Source organism: Drosophila navojoa, chromosome X (genome assembly GCF_054131105.1).
Source record: "Drosophila navojoa isolate 15081-1374.11 chromosome X, UAZ_NAV_1.0, whole genome shotgun sequence".
Lineage (NCBI taxonomy): Eukaryota > Metazoa > Arthropoda > Insecta > Diptera > Drosophilidae > Drosophila > Drosophila navojoa.
Window position 1 is genome coordinate 2428124 of NC_142895.1, and position 22953 is coordinate 2451076.

Sequence of the window (22953 nt, forward strand, 5' to 3'; positions counted from 1 at the left end):
AAAGGTTTATCTAATCTGAATTGGGGGTTATTTTAGAACCTCATCAGGAATTCAGATTGAAACAGGGCTAGGTATAAACTAATTGGAATTTAAGTAGTTTTAGTTAAATGCTAAAAATGATATTGACCCAAGAACGTACGAATGGAAAAACAAACAGAGGGTAGGCTAGACTTAGGAAGCCGGACGGAGTGATGGACCGACGCGTCGGTTACAAAAACCTAGCAAAGACACAATGATAGACGAAAAGGTTTTTAAACCTTGAAACAACATTTGACTTTAGTGTCATTCTATAGCACCTTGAAATAGTTAGAGTTAAGATGATGAAAACTACTCAAAGTTGAACAAAAGTTCACGCACAATAGATGAGGCAACGATGGGCTCTTGCGGTTAACCCTTTGACTTTTGACAATAACAATAACAATCAATGAGCTCTCAATCAAACTTATCTCTGCTCTATTCTATTCCATTTGGCTAGGCCTCGCTTGAGTGGAAGTGGAAATATAATAACACGACGGCTGTGCCGCAATCGTCGACGTGAGGACAATGAGCTCTATCGCTCGAACAGCTTCAAGTTTGAGCGGTTCGAGCGCAAGGAGTGCCTCGAGGAGCTCTCCAACACATTGCAGAAGCAGGTGAGTACAGTTGTGTGCAAAAGGCCAATGAACTAGACCGGTCCAAACAATTAGAGAGCGACAAACGAAAAAAAAAAAAAATAAGAATATTAATAAGTAAATGAGAAAGAGAAATCGAAAGCGAAAGCGAAACAGACCAAATCTCCCGCTGGGCGTAATTTATGCGCATTTGTTGTTGGACTTACCTTGCCACATGTTGCATGCTGCTGCCGCGAGCCATCCATCTAGCTGGCAATTTTATGCGCATAGATTACAACTAATTGAAGTGTCGAAGAGCTGACCCAACCCTGAAGCTACGCCCAGCCTCGACTCTAATTAGAGAGCTCCCCAACCTCCCCCCCCCTCTTTAAGTTGGCCAGCTGCAGTTCAATGAAGCAGCTCCAAGAAAAATTGCATTATGTTGAGAGACCTGGGGGGAGCCTGACTGGCTCTGACTATATCTGTGTGGGAGGGAGGGCATCTGTCACAGGTGGCGCTGTGCTGAAACTTGTTCAGCCGAAAGTTTCGTGCGGAGGGATGGGAATCTAATTAATGGCGCGCTACAAATTGAATTTTAATTGAGCGTCGAATTTGATTTTGCCCCTCAGGTCCTGCGAGATCCTGGCGGCCATTTGGCTGAAGGTGTCTGTCGATTGGAATAGGGAAAGTGGGAGAGGGGGATGGAGGGGGAGGAGGGGGAGAGGCAGATAGGTAAAGTGGGGTGTGCGATGTGCCACAGCTGATAATCAAGTTAAATACGTTTTTGGGCAATGACTTTAGATAGGAGCGGAGAGAGGTGGGTGGTGGTGGTGGGGAGGGAGAGAGAGAGAGAGAGAGACGCAGAAGTGGAAAAATAGACAGAGACTTATAGTTAGAGAGCGAGAGATAGATATTGATAGAGATAGAGAGAGAGAGAGATAGAGAAAGAGAAGAAAAGAGAAAGAGAGTTATAGTTGGAGAGCGAGAGATAGATAGTGAAAGTGAAAGAGAGAGAGAGAGGTGAGTGAGGGAGAGAGAGAGAGAGACGCAGATGTGGGAAAATAGACAGAGAGTTATAGTAGAAGAGCGAGAGATAGAATGATATGGGATACGAGATTGAATGCAAGTGAGAAAGAGAGAGAGAGAGAGAGATAGTGAGAGATAGAGCGATAGTGAGGGAAAAATGTGAGGCGGAGGAAAGAGAGAGCAACGCTAGAAAGCGATAGTAGAAAGTGAAGGACGTAGAGAGGCAAAATCATAAGAATGGTGAGAAGAGAGAGAGAGAGGAAAACGATAGAGATGGTAGCGGAGAAACGAAGATGAGAGAGGGACAAAGGGAGGAGCTCCTCACTTCTTTCTGAGTGAAGGATTATATAAAAGAAATAACTAAGAGGAAGTGAAGAGAAACAGAGAAAGAGAGAGAGAGAGAGGGAGAGAGAGAGAGAGATAGTGAGAGAGACAGATAGTGAGAGAGACAGATAGTGAGAGAGACAGAGATAGTAAGGAAAATGACAGAGGGAGATAGAAAGAGAGAGAGAGAGACAGATACAGAAAGAGAATGAAAAAATAGAAGAAAGACATCAGAAAGAGAGAGAGAGAGAGAGAGATAGAGAGATATAGAGGCAGAGAGAGAGAGAGAGGGAAACGGATAAAGGCAGACATAAAAAGAAAGAGAAATAGAGACAGAGAGGGAAAAAAACAGAATCAGAGAGAGAGAGAGAGAGAGAGAGAGAGAGACAGTTAGGTTAAGCTAAAGAGAGATAAGCATATATGTAGAGAAGCAATGATCAATCTATGGTGATGGGAAGGGAATATGACTCTGTTCAATATTCTAGATTGCTTTCTCTATCAATAACTTTCTTTCGCAAATGCATTTGTATACGATTTGAACACTTGGGGGAAAAAATGAAGAGCGGAAAAACTGACAGTTCCATAAGGAAAATCAAAATCCTGGCAGTTCCAATAAAAACTCAACCAAGTTCCCTCCAGACCCACTTAGACCCATCAATACCCACAGAATGCGGCTTGCTTCGTGCTAATCTCATCAAATTTTTAAGCGATTCGCTGCAGTGGCCGACGGACAGACGCTCAGACAGACAGACGCTGGCCCGTATTGACAGCTCTGCTGGCTACTCCCTAATCTCAGGGCCCGGCCTCGAGGCCTCGCCTCGGCTCGACGGACAGACATCCATTTGTTAGACGAAATGTTTTTGAAGTGCTGCGGTTTTCGCTCTATGTGAAACTTGTGTTTCGTCTCGTGGCAGCTGTCCGACAACCATGTCGCGCCCCACCCCGCCCCGCCCACCAGCCAGCCGCCCAGACTGCCCGCTACATGTGCAACATTTGCACCTTCATCAAGACATTTTTCGTGCTATAAATAAATAAAGCAACAAAATTGTTTGCTTCCCCTTCAATTACGCGGTGGAAGCTCGCAGGCTGCCACAGTTCACAAGAAGTTGTTCTGATCCAGCCGAAAGGGGGGGCGTGGCAGCGTGGCAGCGTCACATTAGCAGCTTCATCTGCGCTTAGATTTATGTGCTCGACGGCGCACGGTTGACATAGCACCTGTCTCAGCTGAGCTGCAGCTGTCTTGTCCGACCTGCCAGACACTAATCATGCCAAAGTGCCTGCCGCAGACGTGTCTGCCAACTTTTACCCGAACCACCCACAGCCCACACAGGCGACCGCCCACCCGCCCACCTGTCGCTGTCAATTTGATTTCGCAGCCATTGGAGCAACATCAGCAGCCGCCGCCGCAGCAGCCCGGCCAAGACAAATGGCATTGGAATCTACGTTGGCAGCTTAAGTAGTTACTAAAATGCACCAGCTCGAACTTGGCTAACCAAACGATAATGCCACTCCCCTTCACTCCCGCTATTTAACAGCGAGCGCCCTCAAAGGTATGCTATGAAAAATGTTCATTCCTTTTTGATTTCTTTTCAAGTCATAAGCGCGTCTCTATTAGCATAGATCATTTTTCATTTGGGTCTTCAGAGTCTGCTTTAATCAGTTGGATGACAGTTACGGGGGTATACAAAGGGTCTACTTACATATATCTAGTTACAGTTAGAGCATATACCAAGTCAGTATTGCTCATACTTTGGTTAAGGCTTTGAATTTGCTTATAAAGTATATATAAAGTACAGTAGATACCAGATCAAGGAGCTGACGATTTAGTGTCGTAATATACGGAAGATGTTATAAATCATATATGGTACCAGATATGCCCTGAATGTTTGTCGGAGCCCGCCAAGCCATTGAGATCTTGTCGCAATGCCCGAATGTACGCTATAACCGGTTTCTACTGTATACGGGTACAATATAATCCGGATACTACTATATATATACAGGTACAGTAGAATCCAGATACTACTGTATATATACAGGTACAGTAGAATCCGGATACTACTGTAGAATCCGGATACTACTATATACATATACTATACTATACATATACTATATACTATATACTATATACTATATACTATATACTATATACTATATACTATATACTATATACTATATACTATATACTATATACTATATACTATATACTATATACTATATACTATATACTATATACTATATACTATATACTATATACTATATACTATATACTATATACTATATACTATATACTATATACTATATACTATATACTATATACTATATACTATATACTATATACTATATACTATATACTATATATATGCAGGTACAGTATAAACCGGATATTACTGTATCTAAAGGGACCGTCGTTATACACGGAAGTCTCTATAACCGTATAAGATAACCGTCATAAAGTCATAAAAGTTTGTCTGGGGACCAGAATTTTCGTCGCTATAACCGTACAGACGCTACATGCAGAGTCGTTATAGCCGGATTCTACTGTATATACTTTACTTGGGGAATAAATAGGAGAGATCAATAGGGAGCTAGCTGTTAAGTAAATGAGCCATATCTTTTTGATCTCGAATTGTCAACGAGCATACAATATATTCCAAATTTTAGACCTCTAGGAAGTCTGTAGATGGATGGATGGATGAATAAGAATGCGGCTTGTAATAGTCGGTCCATATACCTATATATATAAGAATAGAATATCATTGATTGTGAAATGAAGTGAATCGTGTTTAGAAGAAGTTGTAGAGAATAATCCCCTTGTAACTTAGCTAGTCATAAATCAAGATGTGTCTCTATGAAGAAATAATGCCTTGAAACTCAACTTGAATCTGAGACAGCTTGTTTGATATTTAAGATTCATTTACATTATATATTCTGAAGTTTATATTCCTATGTTCCCTAAAGTTTCACTTTCGAAATTCACGATTCATTTACATTATAATTCCTTAAGCTCACATTCAACTCCGCTCAGTTTCACTTTTTAGGCTTCTGTTTTACCTATTCTAACGTCCCTTCGGTTATCAATGAATAACTTTTCGCAACTAAGTCGCCACCTCCATTTATCATTGATACACTTTTGTACACCTCGAAGTTGACCAAGAATGCATTCGCATTCGAAAGACACACACACACACAGAAGTTATTCAATCAACCAGAGCGAAGCCTGGGCCCAAGCCATATTTACCTCCTGCTGTGGCTCAGTGTGGACTCATTGCTGTTTGGCTTTTACCTTTTCCCCATTTATGTTTACATGCCGAAAGTGTGCACAAATGGGGTGTATTGATTCCGTTGAAATTGACGGAGAGTTGCAGTAGATGGGGTAACTGGGTATATATGTGGTTTTGGATGAGAAGCAAGAGCTGATCTAGGTTGATCTGGGTCTGAAAATTTGAATGAAGCAAGCGCATATCTAGTTTATATATTTTTCCTGGAGAGGGATAAATATTGTTATCAAATTTTAGTTCTACATTCGACATGTGATGTAGGTAAGCCTTCTAGCTAGTTAAGCTTAAGCACATCGAAACATAGAGTACCTTAAAAATGGAGTATTTCAAATCCTGTTCAGCTCATACCTGATGAGAACAGAAATAGAAATAACTTCAGCTAGAAATTTGCACCTTTAACGACATATATTAACCCGCTCTCGACATGGGTATATGCTAGTCGTGTATACCCGAAGTAGAGCAGCTTTGTTAACTTCCCCCCTCCCTTGTTTTTCCCATAAGTTGCGCAACTTAAGCTGCCTTTTGCCTCGTAAATTGTTTATTATAATAAAGTTTTGTGGGGATTTTGCCTTTTGCGCATTAGAAAACGGTAGCCGTACACATGGGTCAATCCTTTGTTTTGTCCCAACGCCCATTTGGGATGGAAATGCAATTATTTCAAATGGAATTGCAACTGTTTCAATTTCAATAGAGTTTTTAGCTGAATTGCATCCAATTTATTGCAAATTTCGTTTTCATACCGGTTTCCATTTCTTTGTGGAAAGGACTTCGATTCGCAATTGGCTCTTTGTGGATATTTAAATTGGATTTTCCTTTAAAATAAACAAAAGATGAAGTTTGAATTTGTCGCTAAGGAAAGGTTTTCCTTGCAGTTCGGGGGAGAAGGTGTTTTTGGGATGAGTTTTACCTGCTGCCTATCTTCAGGTTTCCTTGATATCAGAATGGTTCCGGTAGGGAAATTAAATTCTCTATGAATTATACTAATAAGGTGGGGAGAAAGAGAGATAGGTGATAATAGATATAGAGGGGAAAGAGAAAGATAGAGAGGGGGAGAGACACAGAGAGTGAGGAGAGACGGAGAGAGAGAGGGAGAGAGAGAGAGAGAGAGAGAGAGAGAGAGAGAGAGAGAGGAGAGAGAGAGAGAGAGAGAGAGAGAGAGAGAGAGAGAGAGTGAGTGAAAAGAAAGACAATGATTTCACTAGGGAACTAGAACTATTTTCGAGTTACTACTACTACAAGGAAAAAGACACAGGGCGAGAGAGAGACAGAGATAGAGAGAGAGAGAGAGAGAAAGAGAAAGAGAAAGAGAAAGAGAAAGAGAAAGAGAAAGAGAAAGAGAAAGAGAAAGAGAAAAAGAAAAAGAAAAAGAAAAAGAAAAAGAAAAAGAAAAAGAAAAAGAAAGAGAAAGAGAAAAATAAAGAGAAAAAGAAACAGAGAGAGAAAGAGAGAGAGTGAGAAACAAAAAGAGACAGAGGGAGATAGAAAAGAAAGACAGACAAGAATAGATATCTTTCCCTATCTCTCTTTATCTCTTTTCCATCTCTATATTCCTATTTGCGTCACTTTCCCTCGCTCTGGTGGAAGACCGTCCCCTAGCCCCTTCTAGCTTATTCGCTTTACATTGAGCTTAAATTTATGCCTTAGCAATAGCTAACTGAAACAAGAAAATAATCCTTAGCCTTTCAATGCAGCTCAATGATTGGGCTATTGACTTGAGGTTACATGCCTCACACCCCCCTGACACCAAACACCGCACACACTCGCGCTGAGTGTGGCGGGAGCTGCTTTAAAGACATCAGCAATGTCTTATTTTCATCTCCAGTTGATGGTCCATGACTAGTTTTCTGGTAGAGCCAGGCACTTCTCTATGGTCTAATTGATTTTGCTCAGGTTTTTCTTTGCGTTTTCCGCACGCTACGCGACGGTAGCGTAGCTATTCAATTTCCGACTGCCTTCGTTCGCTCGGTCCCGTCAGCCGCCTATTGTGCTCCTCTAATTTCCATCATCATCCAATGCGCGCTATCTGCTGGCGCCCCCACCATTGCATCCATTAATTTTGATGGCACAATTTTGAGCAGCGACTGCCACGCGCGCGCTCCACTCTTTGCCACAGAAATTGCTCAGTGATCTGTGCGCTGGCAATCATTAGCTCCAAATGGCCCAAACAGCGGGCCACCCAAGCGCCTGGCTGCTTATTCATGCAACAATTGTTGATTGCGTTACGTGTGGCACGCCTCCACCATCTACGTCTCCTGTCCATCAGCCCATCACTGGAAGCCACCCTCAATTGTTGTGTGAATGATTGTTGTTGGGTCATAAGTAGAAATTGTGCTGTCAGTGGAATAAACCGAGCTGAGATATGATGTCGAGCTCTGACCTACAGCTATCTGCGAAATTATTTAACTTGGGCGCTAATCAACTCTGACTGCAGCACCCTGAGAGCAGCCGACTCCCTTCCTCCCCATCCTCATAGGCAGCTCTAGTTTAGACCTAGTTAAATGTAATGCGCCATAAAAACGAGTTAATTTCCGACGCCTTGCCAAAAGTTGCCTTCCAAGTGTCTAGCACCGTATTCCCTCTCTCTCTCTCTCTCTCTATCACTGCCTCTACCATTGCCTCTACCACTGCCTCTACCATTGCCTCTACCACTGCCTCTACCACTGCCTCTACCTCCACTCTTACAGTGATGACTCGCTACAAGTGGCTACAAATTTAATCAAACCTTTCGCTCAGTCACCACACATACATACAGCACACTGTGTGCTCTGTGTAACCTCATTCCGGCTGCCTCATGCCCCAACCCACTCCTCGAGACCTTAGCTCCGTTCCCTGCATCGCTGTCATTTCGCTTGGCGTTCTAAATAATTCATGTCGTTGCTACGTCCTTTTGTGCTGGAATTTTGTACGTCCAACTTGTTGTAATACATTCAAATGAGTGTGTACAGTTACACATGTGTGCGTGTGTGCGTGTGTGTGTGTGTCCTCTGTGAAAATCTCAAGTTGTTAAAAAAAAACGCAAGCATACAAAATATATACATTTATACAACGTCAACGCTGCTAAACAAAACAAGTGAAGAGCATTGCAGTCGGGTATTATAGACTACATAATACTCGCTCGCTGACAAAACAAATAAATTGTTTCAAATATTTACTCTACATTTTATATAGCTCTATAGAGCTTGCCACAACGGAACTCTGTGGGATTTTATATTCCAAATTTCAAGTCTCGAGTGCAAAAACCTATATGCCCACTTTTGGCTTTGTGTAGACGCCTGAAATAGTCAAAAGCTTTGCAAGTTTTAAGCTTCACTGTGCGCACAGTGGCGCAGAATCGCTAAGAATCGAATGAACTGTTAGGGATGAGAATTAAGGAGCTTTTCAATAAAGAGGCAAAGGTAATATTTTGTAAAGATCTATATGCAGTTGAAATCTTAAGTGGAAATACAAATTCTTTAGCGAGTAAAGTTTTTTATGAGTGATTCGAAGCCATTAAAGCTCTTTAGCTGTACTTTGTTTAGCCAATTGTTTCCTTAAGACCTTCAAAAAAAGGGTAAAAAATGGGTTAATTCATAGTAGTGCTTATTCAATATCTTGTTTATTATGTTTAGATGGCCTCAACCATGAGCTTTACGCATAGTTAGCTTATCATCTTTAAGAGTCATATAGTAAACGATCTGCTCAAATTATACAACTTTTTCAATTTTATTGCCAGAGATTAAAAAAGCTTTTAAAAGCTTTTAGAGTATGCTTTCATGCTATCTATTTTGATTAATTAGTTGATAAGGGGCACTTGAAGCGAACCATTGCCAGTTCCCCTTGATTCTTCTTTTATGATCAACTTTCACTCTGCCAAAGCTTTAAAGCTTTTTAAAATTAAACACTTATTTTTGTTTTCAAATTCTAGCTGAATAGAAGTAAGAAACTCTATTGCTTCTTTAAGCTGTAAAGCTCTAAGAATAAAACTTTATTTAGTACATTGTAGTTCTAGAAAATGTAAAAAGTTTTTCAGACTCAGTTTTCTAGTTTCAGCTCAAAGCTCATTGAAAAGCTGAAAAAGCTTTGCCTTTGCACAGTTTTATTGCAGTTGCCACTGTACACTCAATGCTTCTGCACAATAGCTAGAGAGAGAGAGAGGGAGAGCGAGACAGAGAGAGAGAGAGAGAGAGAGAGAGAAGAGAGAGACAGAAGAGAGCTGTGCTCGAGTCGACTTAAATATGCGTTTCACTTGTCTTGCGTATTATTTGGCGCATTAAATTTATGTGCGCAATTGTGCTGAGTTGTGTGTGAAAGACCCACACCACCCACAGTGGCCCACCCCCCCCCCCCCACCCCTCACCCGGCTGTATGGTCTGATTTGGGGGCGTGGCAAAGACCATTTGCGGAATTTGTGAATGCGCTTATTACATGGCGCTGAGCTTTCTTTGTGCCCTGGTCGCACCAGCTCTTGGGTTACCATCTCGTTTTCGAGCCCGACTTCTCGGCACCTTCTCGACACCCAACGGGATGCGCGAGTCCTTTGTGTGTTATTATTCAAAATCCAGTCAATAATACGATACGCGTTGCTAATTTATTATACCAAAAGCATAATATAGCCTCGGATGGGGAGTTTTCATCGAACACTTTGTAAATATTTCACGAGAGCTGTTACAATTACAGCTGTCGCTGCACGCCCCACCTCCCCCCCGGACCGGCTTTAGTGGTGCTCGTGTGTTATGTCCGGGGCGCCGTTTTCAATTTTATCCCTTTTATTGGTTTTTTTTTTATGCATGCATTCATTGAATATGGAAATTTGGGGTATATTGGTTTTGTCAAGGTGTATGTAGCGGATAGAGCTGGGAAGAAGGAGTCACTGAAGTCGTGAAGCCTTTTGGTATAAGTCGTGAATCCCGTTAGGAAGACGATCTAGACTTTTCCGTCTGTCCATCCATCGGCCCATTTGTCTCTTACTCTATTTGTCTCTCCACAGGACTGTTTACTTTTGTGCATCTACCTGTCCTTCGGACTCTTCAACCGTCTCTTTGTCTTTTAGTCTCTTAGTCCATCCAGTTGTCCAGTCTTCTCTAACATCATTCGAACTACTAGACATATAGAGAGACGGAAGTACGGTCATACGAAGGATCAGTAAGATAGACGAAAAGTTGAAAGAACGAAATAATAGTACAACAGATCTTATAATTATGTATCCTGGCAGGATCGACATATGTATATCTTCTCTGATTCATATTGACCTACCATGTAGAGTCAGATACTTAGATCTCCATCTATATATATAACTAGAAGAGCTGAGGCCTGGAACGTTCCGTAATAGCAGATTGAATTTGTTCAGGCAATCGATAACCAAATTGAGATTTTGGATCATACATAAAAGTTGAGTATTCATAATCGTCTCATGTACGAGTTCTCCACACTTTGAGTACCTCTTCCCTAGTTCTGTCCAATCACAAAAGCTTTCACTGGATCTTAGGGTATTCCCTAGTCGAACACCTTGTGTTCGAGACCTTCAAGGGGTCTCGTTTTTTTCCACAAACTGCTTAAAATTCATACACAAATATTCCGACAGCATTCGCAGTCGCATTCGTAGTGGATCCATCCTGGGTTCCATCCATTCGTTGCTCCTTTGCCAGCTGGCAGTGAGGAGGGTTCCAGCGCCCCAGCATCCATCTGTCTGTCTGTCTGTCCCGGCTGCTTTTCGCTTTCGTGTGCAAATTAGTTTATTGGAATTTCTTGTTTGCGTTTTACCCAGCCCCCAATCGCAGTCACCGTCGCCATCGTCGTCAGCTCCAGCCGCGGCTGGATTTGTCAATATGCATTCATTTGCTTGCCTTCGTTTTATAGCATATGTGTCCACTTATTGGATGTACGGAGCGATCAGCCTTTACGCAAGTCGTAAACAATATTGGTTTTCAGATTCTATATTGGTTTTGTACTTTAGTGCCTAAAGCTGATGCGAAAGTTCGCATGTGGTGGCAGAGCTTTCGAATAGTTATGAAAGTAAGTAAATCAGCTGGATTAGTTTGATTTTTAGTTAGTTTCTGTCAAAAGTTGAGCACTAGAAAGCTTAGGCATGATTAATCTTAAGCACAATAGATCACTTGATTTCTCTTGATTAGGCTTAAAAGCTTGCTCCGTAAGTCGTAGCTTTCATATACAAGCTTTTAAGGAGCTTTAAGAATTGTAGTACCTATAAGCTGTGTTCATATAGCTGTTTCAGTCAGCTTCAATTGCCAAAGCTTTAGGACTGCAGTGAAGCTTGCGCATATTTTTGGGATTAATCAAGGAGAGCTTTAAACGATTGCTTCTAAATTAAGCTGTTGAGGTTTAATATTGGGTAGTCGAAAAAGTTTTTTCGTATTTTGCCAATAGATGTCGTTTGAGTCACATATCTCCAGTGCTATTAAGCACGTCGTGTACTACTATATGGTGTTTGATTGGTAGTACTTTAAGCTTCATTAGCCCAAAAAAAATTCAGTTTGAGGAATATATAAGCTTGGATAACCTAATCTCTCAGCCAATTTAAGCTTTTGCTGCAAATTTTATATAGGTTAAGCTCTCCCACACTAGAGCCCTAGTGATTGGGGACGCTGTGTTGGGTTCTTGTGTTCAATGAAATAATATATTTTATATAATTTAGTAACAAAAGATCTAAACTCTCTCTAGTCCGATTATAAACTGGCCCAAATCAGTTCTCATGATTGGGTTCTCCCCTTGAATGTCTGACTGGACGCTCCAGCCTCCTTAGATTGTCGATAGTCTTAACTTGTATTTCTCCTTCTCTGTTCACTCTCTCAGCTGAGATCTGTTTGATAATCATTTAGAGTATATGTATATCATCAGCTTTGAAGCTTTGTGAGTAAGCCTTTTAGCTTTATTGAAACTTTCATGAGCTTCATAGAAACTTAATAAAAGTTCCTTAAATATGAATATAATATAAATATGAATATAAATATGAATATATAAATATGAATTAATAAGTATGAATATATAAATATGAATACATGAATATGAATATGAAATATGTTATAAAATCTCCTTTCTGAGATCTGATTTCATATTTAATTACTGCAAGCTCTTCAATAACTTTGATCAACTTTTTTAACTCTTTATCTCTCTCTCTCTCCCTCTCTCTCTCTCTCTATTTTTCTCTTTCTCTCTCTCTATATATCTTTCTCTCTCTCTCTCCACCTCTCTCTCTCTCTCTCTCTCTATCTCTCTATTTCTGCCTTTTCCCCAATTAAGATTATCTTCAAATCATATACAAAGTCCTCTTCCATATATGCTTACAGCAAAAATTTCGCATTGCCCGTCTAGTCGAGGCTTTAGTTTTGAATATACATAGACGATTATATAAGGCAAGTTATGGATATTACGTGTCATGTGCTGTTGCCAGTCAGCCAGACAATGAAGCCAAAAAGCCGCAGCCGAAAAGCTCGCACAGACCCAGAGAAATTTGCTAACAATGCTATTAAAATTTTAATGAAAATGATGCCCAGCAACGACTATGACTCACAGCAAACTAAATACGAAGAGAACGAGAGAGAGAGAGAGGGAGAAAAAGAGAGATAGCTAGAGCAGAGGAGAAGAGAGCGAGGCAAATGCGTGAAGCGTTTCGCAGTGCGTGCAACTGCCATATCAATAACAACAAGAACTAAATTGTGTAGCTTAGACAGGTACATATGTGTGCGTGTGTGAGTCTGTGTATGTCTGTGTATATAAACATCTATGCTAACTGACACGCCGCTAGGTGGCGCCCATTGCAGTAGCTGACAGGCACGCAATTGCGTGCCAAATGTTTCCATTTGCCAGCTCGGACTACTCCCCTACCCCCCTGCCCACTCCCCCCAATCTCTTTCACCTTTCCCGTCTACATATATCTTGCCTCCAGCCCCAACCAAATTGCCAAAGTTGGCAAATTATTTGCACGTCATTTGGCTTTAAGTTTCGCGAACTTTAACTTGGCCCAACTTTCATTAACTTTCGTTTTTTCAACTTTTGAGCCAGGTCTTAAAGGTCTTACCAGTTGAGGTCTGCTCGAATGGCCAATGGCATAAATTTGAAATGGCTATTAGTGGAGCTCACAGCTTTCAAGGTGAGCTCAAGACGTGTGAGGAGTATATATCGACGTCAGCAGTATAAAGTGGAGACGCTATAAAAGTGTCTAAGAAATCGATAACTTGTATTTCGATTGAAATCGATAACAAATCTTTGTTATTTTCACCTTTTCAATAGGGCAAACTCTTCAAGTAAGATATTTATATGGGTTTGACAAATAAAAACTTTAGAAGAACTCTTTCAAAGTTGAGTTATTTGTTGATATCGAGGGTATTACCTAGAGTATTGCAGCAGTCTTAGTGGGAACAGTCTTGGATCCCAAAAGAAGCTCAATCTGAGCTACACCTGAGTTATATTAGACACATTCAAAAGTAAATACCAAATACCTAGCCCAACTTGACTTAGGTAGAGTTCATTATTCCAGTTCGATTTGCTGAGCTTGTTCAAATGAATATACGAATATTGTCTATGAAGAGATACATAAGCCATGAAGCAATTCGAACTGTGCATTATATTTATCTATTAATAAAATGAACTCGTTCTTTAGTTCACTGTTCACTGCATCAGTTTACTGGTTCATTATGTACTAGTTCAATTAGTTAGTAGTTCATAATATGAACTACATACCCTAAAATGAACTAATTTCACATTCGGCATGCACTATCAACAGCGGAACTGGTTCAAATGAGCGCAACTAAACGCTGAAATGAAATCGTTTCTTCATTATATTGCTCAGTTAACAACCAGAACTGGAACTAGTTTTTTTTGCAACCCTTATTCAATTGCATTTACCAAAACTAATTAACTAACTTACGCTTGTCTCGCATTTGGAATGTTTTCAGTTTCAATTGCAGTGCTTGCGATATCATTTCGCATAGAAAGGGACAGTTGCTGGAAGCTATTTGAACAACACTTGAACAAAACTCAAATTTAGCTAAATGCAATTTTAAACTGTTTTCACTGGGCTCTACTTCAACTGCTTCAACTGAAACGCTTTGGATTAATACAACTTTTTGCCTCATTTCTGTGCTCATATTAAACAGTGTTGCAAAGCGTAGCAAACACTTGACATTATGTAAAAAACAACAAATTGAATTGCTCTAGTTGGGTATGCAAGACGAGGAGGTACACGAAATGTTACCTAGAGCTGCTAGGCTATGTCTCTAGATGATGAGTAATAAGCTCTCTCTCTCTCTCTGTGTCTCTCTCTCTCTCTCAGTCTCTTGCTCTAACTGTGTAGTACTCTCCCTCTCTCTCTCTCTCCATGTCTTCTGGTCCCTCTCTGTCTCTCTCTACATGTCTCTTAGCCCATCTCTGTATCTTGTTCTCTCTCTCTCTCTCTGTCTCTTGCTCTTACTGTGTAGTACTCGCCCTCTCTCTCTCTCTCCACGTCTCTTGGTCTCTCTCTGTCTCTTGCTCTCTCTTTCTCTCTACATGTCTCTTAGCCCATCTCTGTCTCTTGCTCTCTCTCTCTCTCTGTCTCTTGCTCTTATTGTGTAGTACTCTCTCTCTCTCTCTCTCCATGTCTCTTGCTCTCTCTCTGTCTCTTGCTCTCTCTCTGTCTCTTGCTCTCCCTCTCTTTCCCACACTATTTCTGTCTTTCTCTCTGTCTTCTGATCTCTGGTGCTCTGCCTCTTTATATTTCCTTCTCTATTCTCTCGCTCTCTCTCTCTCTCTTTATATTACCCTCTCTAGTCTCTTGCTCTCTCTTTCTCTCTCTCTCTCTCTCTCTTTCTCTCTCTCTCTGTCTCTTTCATTCTCTGTATTTTTATCTCTGGTGCTCTACCTCACTGTATTTCCCTCTCTCTCTCTTTCTCTCTTGGTCTCTTGCTCTCTCTCTCTCTCTCTTTATTTCTCTATCTCTAGTGCTCTGCCTTTCCTTTTCTCCCTCTCTCTGTCTCTCTCTCTCTCAATCTCTCTCTCACTATCTATCTAACTCATTCTTTCTATCTGTATCTCTCTCTGTGTCTCGCTTTCTCTGGTACGCGGCCTCTCTTTTCCTCTCTGTATTTCCTTACCTCTCTTTCTCTCCTTTTCCCCCAATCTGCCATGTCTGCTCATCGCAAAACTCTTTAATCTCTTTGAATTATAAACGACATGAAGGAAATTTGATTAGGTAACACTTGAGGTATATATATAGAATATACATATGTAATACATGCCTCGAATTTGAAGAACCTTCGTTCACAAACGGACGCACACCCAAAACAAGCTAGATTGATTTAGTGCCCCAACCAGATCTGGACTATATATGTATATATAAATATATGCCTAAAGTAGTTTGCGGTGTTTTCCTCTGCTTGTTTCAAGCATTTGCACAAAACTTGAAAATACGCTAAAAAAAAAAGCGGTTGCTGGGCCGGGAGGCGGGAGGCGGGAGGCGGTATGCAGCAGGCGGTTGCTTGGTATCTAAGGTGCTCTGACAGCGCGCACCCTGCGCTGCAGCACACTCACGAGCAGAGCACCCACTCCACTTTGCTGGGGGTTGGTAAACGCGTTTGGCCCGAGGCGCAACGCAAATCCGTTTAAATTTATGGCGTGTCATTGTTTTGGCATAAAATTAAGTGAGTGCAATGCCAAAATGGAGCATGCAGGCGCGTTGGGGCGTTGGGCCGGTGCGGTAGGGGCACCGGCTTGAGTACATGTGTAACCCATGTAGTTGAACATGCATGCAAATGATTGCAGTGCCGAACATGGCGAAGGCGCTGAGGTAGAAGCAGCAGAGGAACTGCTGTAGGAGGCGTCCAATGAAATTTTCAATAAGCAGCGCCGCCCCCTTGTGGACAGGGGCTGTGGCGCTGGGCGGGGCAGTTAATGTCTGCATGGCCAAATGGCAAAATATAATTCATAAAATTCATAAGCGCTCTTTTAATTTATGAAAGAAGTCCCAAAAAAAAAAAAACCCCGTACCGAACCGAACCGAACAGAATATTCAGTGAGAGTTTCAGAGCGCCCAGCCCCCCTTCAGTTCATCCTTCCGTCCTTCCTGCCGTGCTGCCATGGCGCAAGTCTCAATGGAAACCCCTCGAGCGGTTCTATGTAATTTTAATTAATGCGTCCGTCGTTTAACATAAACGAAATGGGAATACTAAATGGAAAAGAGTGTGTGGGCGGGCCGTGTGGTGGGGGTGTGACAGCTCGATGCTTAGGAAAAAGCTTAAGAGAAATCTATGACGAAAAAACTTTTCACAGACAACAAAAAGAAAAACAATGAAGAAAATCAAAAAGAAGAAGTTGAAGAAGAAGAAGAAGCATACAGAAAGAAACTTGACAATCTCTCATTTTACTTTTTATGTTTCATTTTTTTTGGTAGCTATGGAAATGCATAAAAAAAAAAAGGATTTTGCCTAGGCAAAAGAATGCGAGATTCTTGGGTCTAGGCTGAAGGAACTCGGAGTATCTATAGAGTAACAAAGATAGGGAAAGATATATAGAGGGTGTTAGTCAAGGAATACTTTGAAAATAGCTGCTACAGGGTAATTGCCAGTCGATCAGTTGGGCTTAAGCTCAGTGTATATATTTTATACAGGATAACTGCCAGTCGATCAATGATTCAGTTACTAGAGGGTGGCTATGGCTTATCCAGGGTAGCTGTAGGTCGATCAGTTAGGCTAAAACTCAGCTACTGGGTTGCCTACAGGGTAGCGATAAGTCGATCAGTTAGGCCAACAGTTACTAGAGTGTGTGTATATCTCATACAGGATAACTGCCAGTCGATCAACTAAGCTACAGCTCAGCTACTACACGAAGATTGCAGCATATGCAGGGTATCTGTAAGTCGAGCAATTAAGCTACTGGAGGGCGACTATACTTCGCACCGGATCAGGCTAAGGCTCCTCGACTTTACACTGGGTAACTGTAAGTCGAGTCGGACTACATCGTCTACAGGGTGACTGCTAGTCTATCAACTCGGCCGCTTTGCTCTAGTTCTATGCACTTGTCGGCAACATCTGAAACTCGTTTCTGCGCTTCTCCGTTTATATGCGTTATATATGGGGTTGCCTGATATGATTAATGCCCTCCAAAAAGTTGCCAAAGCGAGAAAAAAGTGAGCTAAGTGCGGCAACTTTTTAGCTTGTTTTGATTTCGCTCGAGTTGAACGATCGAGTGAGGGATATATACATAGATATACATGGATATACTATATACATATATAGTATTTGTTCTTTTTTTTGGGAGGGGAGGCTACTTAACTGCATATTAATCAGCTTTACTTTAGCACGGCTTTTGGAACTTTGCCAGAACTGTGCAACAGCAAAGGGGCGTGGCCAGACAACGTGTTTGGCTTCTTTTTTTTTGCAGCTAACAGCAAAGTTTAAGCAAGCACGAGACAAGACAACATAAATAATGGGAAATTCTTGCCTGAACAATTAAGTAGCTGTTGGCGATTTGTAAGAGTTAAAAAAAGGTTCAATTAAATTGAATTTGGTCCTTGAGTTGAAATAGCGGGAAATGGTTTAGAAATATGTGGAAGTGAAATTATTTAAAATAATAACGGACTAGGCATACGTAAAATACTGGTAAATACTGAGAAATACAGTTAAATATGGGCAATTACTTAACTGGTCAATAAAAGAGCTGAGGTATTTAAATCGAATAATACGTCCCATAATAGTGGGAAATTATTTCATTCATGAACGGATTGATAAGAAATATAGGGAAATATGATTTAAATAGAATGTGATTATATATACATATATATATAAGCGTATTGATAGTAGTGGAGTTTATACTCAACTCTCATTGATTAACTTTTAGGATAATATTGGGAGTTTCGGGATAGACTACAGCCTTCTAGCTACTTCTACAAACGCTGCTTCTAGGAACTTGAGCCAACTCCCAGTTTATTCAACTCTCGAATTTCTTTGCGAATTTCAATTTGGATACACAAACAAGACCTTCAGTACTAGAAAGATATACAAATAAACTATACAGAGAATAGACAAATCTATTTTTGTTATCAAAATTCTAAATGTTTATTAGCGTACGTAAAAAAAAAAAAATTGTGAACTAAATTGTGCTGAGTGCCCGAAGATCGCTGGGTCCATTCCCATTCTCTAGTACTGTCTGCGCTGGCGATAGCCTGGAGGGAGATAGCGGGACGATGGGGGCAGGACGCTGGAAGCGGAGCCACGATAGGCACCGCCATGATAGCCGCCAGCCGAATTGCCGCTGCGATGGCTGTCAGGAAGGAAGGGAAATCAAATTGAGTGAGGGTCAGAGGGCAGCAGGGGATTAATCCTTTAGCTGTCGACTTACTCGTTGGACAGTGAGGGCGAGGTGGGCAGGTGAGCGCCCTCAGCCTGGAAGCCATTCTTGTCCGCTTTGTAGTTAACGGTGTACTGTTGCCCATCATCTCCCGTATAGGAGTAGGAGCCACGCACTCCGAGGGATCCATGGGGCCAGCCACCTTTGAATTCGCCCGTCTCATCGCGGTGGATGCCATTGCCCGTATCGAAGCTGAAAGCCAAGACGAACCGAGACGAGACGAGAGTTTGATTAATTGGCAATTCATAATTATTTCACTCTCCGTCGACTATTTATAAACTTTTGGCTTAGTCGCAGCTTATGGCAATTTGCTTTAAATAGAGTTTAATTAGTAAAACAAGAAAGATTTATGCTTCAAATGGGAGCAATTAGTATTTCGATTTAAGCCTGCAATGGAATATAATGGGTTTGTTTATTTCGAATCGCTCAAGAAGTGGGAAGAGTAGCTGTAAATACATATATACGGATATTTAGCTGAGAACATGGTTGAAAACTGGGAACAGTTGTAAAAGTAAGACAGGGAAGAACTTTAAACTTGAAATTGATGGACATCAGTGTTGATTATTATATAAAATTCCTATGCCAGGGAGAAACATTGAAGTGGGAACAGTTGTGAATGGATCTTAGAAGCAGATCTAAATGATCTAAGTGATTGGGGTGGTATATTTTAAGAGTAATTAGCTGAAAGCAGTTGGAAATTGATTGGGAACAGTTTGGTAAAAATGGGAACAGTTTGGTAAGACTGGGAACAGTTTGATTAATGGGAACACTTGGCGGAAAATTGCAGTAGAACTGAAATCAGATTGACTAGCGACACTTGCTCAACTGTTCACACTAATGGGAACAGTTTGATTAATGGGAACAGTTGACGGAAAATTGCAGTAGAACTGAAATCAGATTGAATAGCTGTTCACACTAATGGGAACAGTTATTAAAGCCAAAATCACTTTAGAGTTGTATAGAAATCAGGGGAATTCTTGATGAAGTGTAAGAGATGATGATTAACTATGAATAAGGTGGAACGGGCGGTGCATTTACCCAAAGTTATAATTGCCACTCGTGTCGCTCTGGTAGTCACTGCGCACAATCGGTATCTGAGCCTGGCGAGCACCGGCTCCAGCTCCACCTCGGCCGCCTGCGCCACGACCATGCCCACTAACGCCATGGTAGTGCAATTGATTCGGATGCGGTGCCAGGTACTGGTTCGACGGCAAATAGCGCTGAGCCGGACGGCCAGCCACAGCGCTGCCAACAATGGCGCACGCCAGCAGGATCAATGGATGCAACATGTCGCACAATAGTTCACAATAAAAAAAAAACCAAAATGAAGCGATATGCAGATCTCTGGTAGCTGTAACTGTCACTTGAACTGTAGCTGTAGCTGTAGCTGTCGCTGTAACACTGTGGATGTAACTGTATCGTCAGCTGTTGCTGTGGAAACGCTTTAGCGCCGACTGTTTGGGGCTTAGCAGCGGCGCTGCGTCTTTTATACTCTAGCACAAGTTCAAAAAAATTTTAATTGTTTCTTGCTTCTTCATCTCTTCTTCTTCGTCGTCGTCGTCGTCTTCAGCTTCAACTTCATTCTATAAAGATTCGAGTCGCTTTTGCTGTTGTTGCTGTCTTTCAATTAGCCCAAACGCTGTCGAGGCGTTTGCTACATGCACCAAAAACACTTTGCAATTCGTTGGCTTTTTTTTTTTGGCTATTGCAAAAATTTTGGATTTTCATTGTTTTTTTCTCATCTCCCCCTCCTCTCCCATCTTCTTCTTCTTCTTCGTCATCTTCCACTTTTAATTAATGTTTAGCTTAAGCTAAGGCTCTTGGCTTCACCCAGCTTTGGGTGTGGGCGTCTAGTATCAAGTATTTTGTTTGCTTCTTCTTCTTATTCGGGGTGGGCTTCACTAATTATAACTCATGTGCCACCATCATTAGCCAAAGCATACACACACTCACACACATACTAGCTGCCGCTTTGGTTTTTTTTTTTTTTTTTGAAGTTCCGGCTCGCCTCGCGCTATGAAGTGCCCTCACCTGAGGGCCAAAATCCCGAGCGCAAAAACAACTAGAGGCGATCAACAACAACAACAACAACAATTATAATCTTAAGCTACATCATCAATAAATCCGTAAACAGTAGCCTCAACACTTCTGAAACGTTTAAACATTCTCATTCCACTTGCTTTTCGTTTTCTAGTTCGTAAAAGTCGTAAACGCATTTCATTGAAAATGTGGATAGGAATTTATGTAAATAGGGTATATTGATTAAAGTATTTGCTTGATCAGGATGATGAGCTGAAAATGGGAGATGGGATATAGGAGATAAGAGATGGGAGATAGGAGACTAGAGATATGAGATTTCAGATATGAGATATGAAATAAGAGATAAGAGATGGGAGATAGGAGATAAGAGATATGAGATTTCAGATATGAGATACGAGGTATGAGATTTCAGATATGGGATATGAGATATGAGACACAAGATATGAGATATGAAATATGAGATACGAGGTATGAGATGTGATATAAAAGATAAGAGATAGGAGATATGAAATATGAGATATGAGATGTGAGATAGGAGGTGGCATATCTTCTATCTCTTATAGCTCATGCATATTATATATCTCATACATCTCATATATCTCATATTTCATAGCCCATACCTCATATCTGAAATCTCACATCTCATATCTTATATTTCATATCTCCTATCTCTTATCTTTTATAAGAGGATAGGAGGTGGCATATCTTCTATCTCTTATAGCTCATGCATCTTATATATCTAGGAGATGAAAGATAGCAGATAGGAGATGGGATATAAGAGATTTGAGATGGATGGTAGAAGATATGAATTAGGAGAAAGGAGATAAGCAGTAGCAGATGGGAGATACGAGATACGAGATACGAGATATATATCTTTGTGTGAATATATGCATGGAAATTGCTTCTGTTAGTCGAACATAACCCACTTGAGCGATTCTCATATTTGTTTCATATTCAATAAAGCTTAATTCCCCCATCCAGACGCCTTCCTAATACGCTTTATAAATAAAATTGATATATAATGGGAATATGAAACCGCTTTACTTGCAATTGCTTTCAATTGCTTGGGGTATACCCCGCCAAATGTCGCTCATTGTAAAGAATTTGCTACCTCAAGCACTTCTCGCACTTTGATTGTTTTGGCATGACGAGACAGGTTCAGAACGCTTCGGATTTTCCCCAAAACAACAAACAGATCTGGAAATATAAATAGCACTGTGAGCAGTGCCAGAAATAAAAGAAGTAAGTACAACTGCGACCGTGGGTTGAGCACTACTGCCAGATTCCCTGGACAAAGTGAGGGGAGAGGTGGCTGGAAATGGAGAAATTCATTGGCATTGTTTGTAGTGGTATCTAATAGGAGTTTGAAGTGATTCTTGGATAGTAGCTAGACCATGAGAGGAGTATATTATAGTTGAGTTACTTAGGTAGAGTCGATGTAGAGTCTAAGCTATGATCTATTTCTACTTCTTCAATGAATACCCTTTTAAATCTCTTCACCCATATGCCATTTCAAGTCAAAGCTAATATACCCCGGTCTACGCTTAGCTTTGTAATGGGCTCGGTGTCTAAAAATAGCAATGGCGATGCGCCCGGTGTTGGTTCTGTTCGTACAGTCGCTTCGCTTTGCCGTGCCAAACAATGGGAATGGTTCGAGAATAATGTGCGCATATCCGCAATTATTAAAATAATGACAACAACAGTTTCGTTGCTGTTGTTGTTATTAAAAACAGCTGTCGATAAGCGATAAAGCGAAAACTTCATTAATTAATTATATACATAATTAATATTGATGAACGACTAATCAAATAAAAGCGTGAAAACTCAACTGGCCGTTGAGCTGGTACGCAGCTACAATTATAAATTGCCAACGTCATTATCATCAGCACTATCGTAATTATCGCCATCATTAACACGAGCGTCATCATTATTATGATCATTCGTTCATTCATTCAGTCCGTATCGTAAAGAGTTTCGGTGAATGTCTTTGCGGCGCCTAAACGTTGATCTTTAGAGAGCGCGTGCCGCGCTTTTGTTGCTCTCTTCTTCTTCTCCTACTTCTTCTTCTACATCTTCTTCTTCACTTTGTTTTCAAATCTTCGTCTAATGATTCGCTTTTGAGCATCATTAAAAAACAACTTTATTTTCATACTCTAGCTAAATAGTTAACTATATATGTATGTACTTGTATTTATATGCATCTATTTATAACTCTGTGCTCACTGCTCATTTTAACTATAGTAGTTCTAGCTTTTGCTTTGTCATAAGTCGAAAACAATAGGATTTATATACATCTAATTTGATATTTAACTTTATATATATATATAGTATAATAAATACCTATACCAATTTTTCAATAACTCTCAGGAATTTGGCAA

The 22953-nt window shown here is 40.8% G+C and overlaps 3 protein-coding genes across 5 annotated transcripts in view; 1 reads left to right on the plus strand and 2 right to left on the minus strand.

Moving 5' to 3' along the window:
• LOC108658056 (endoplasmic reticulum GDP-fucose transporter) overlaps positions 1-22953 on the minus strand; it is a 178213-nt gene that overhangs the window by 37955 nt on the left and 117305 nt on the right. The gene's annotated exons all lie outside the window — the stretch shown is intronic.
• hwt (SH2 domain-containing adapter heavyweight) overlaps positions 1-22953 on the plus strand; it is a 76100-nt gene that overhangs the window by 6475 nt on the left and 46672 nt on the right. For all 3 annotated transcript variants that reach the window (XM_089265115.1, XM_089265113.1, XM_089265114.1), the window contains exon 4: positions 476-632. In XM_089265115.1, coding sequence (XP_089121241.1) covers positions 476-632 — 157 coding nt within the window. The remainder of the gene's footprint in view (positions 1-475; positions 633-22953) is intronic.
• Cpr11B (Cuticular protein 11B) lies at positions 18201-19876 on the minus strand. Its single transcript, XM_018108998.3, has 3 exons — positions 19574-19876; positions 18527-18727; positions 18201-18448 (listed from the first exon to the last, which is right to left on the minus strand). The coding sequence occupies exons 1-3, from the start codon at positions 19822-19824 to the stop codon at positions 18325-18327; spliced, it is 576 nt and encodes a 191-aa protein (XP_017964487.1). The 5' UTR covers positions 19825-19876; the 3' UTR covers positions 18201-18324.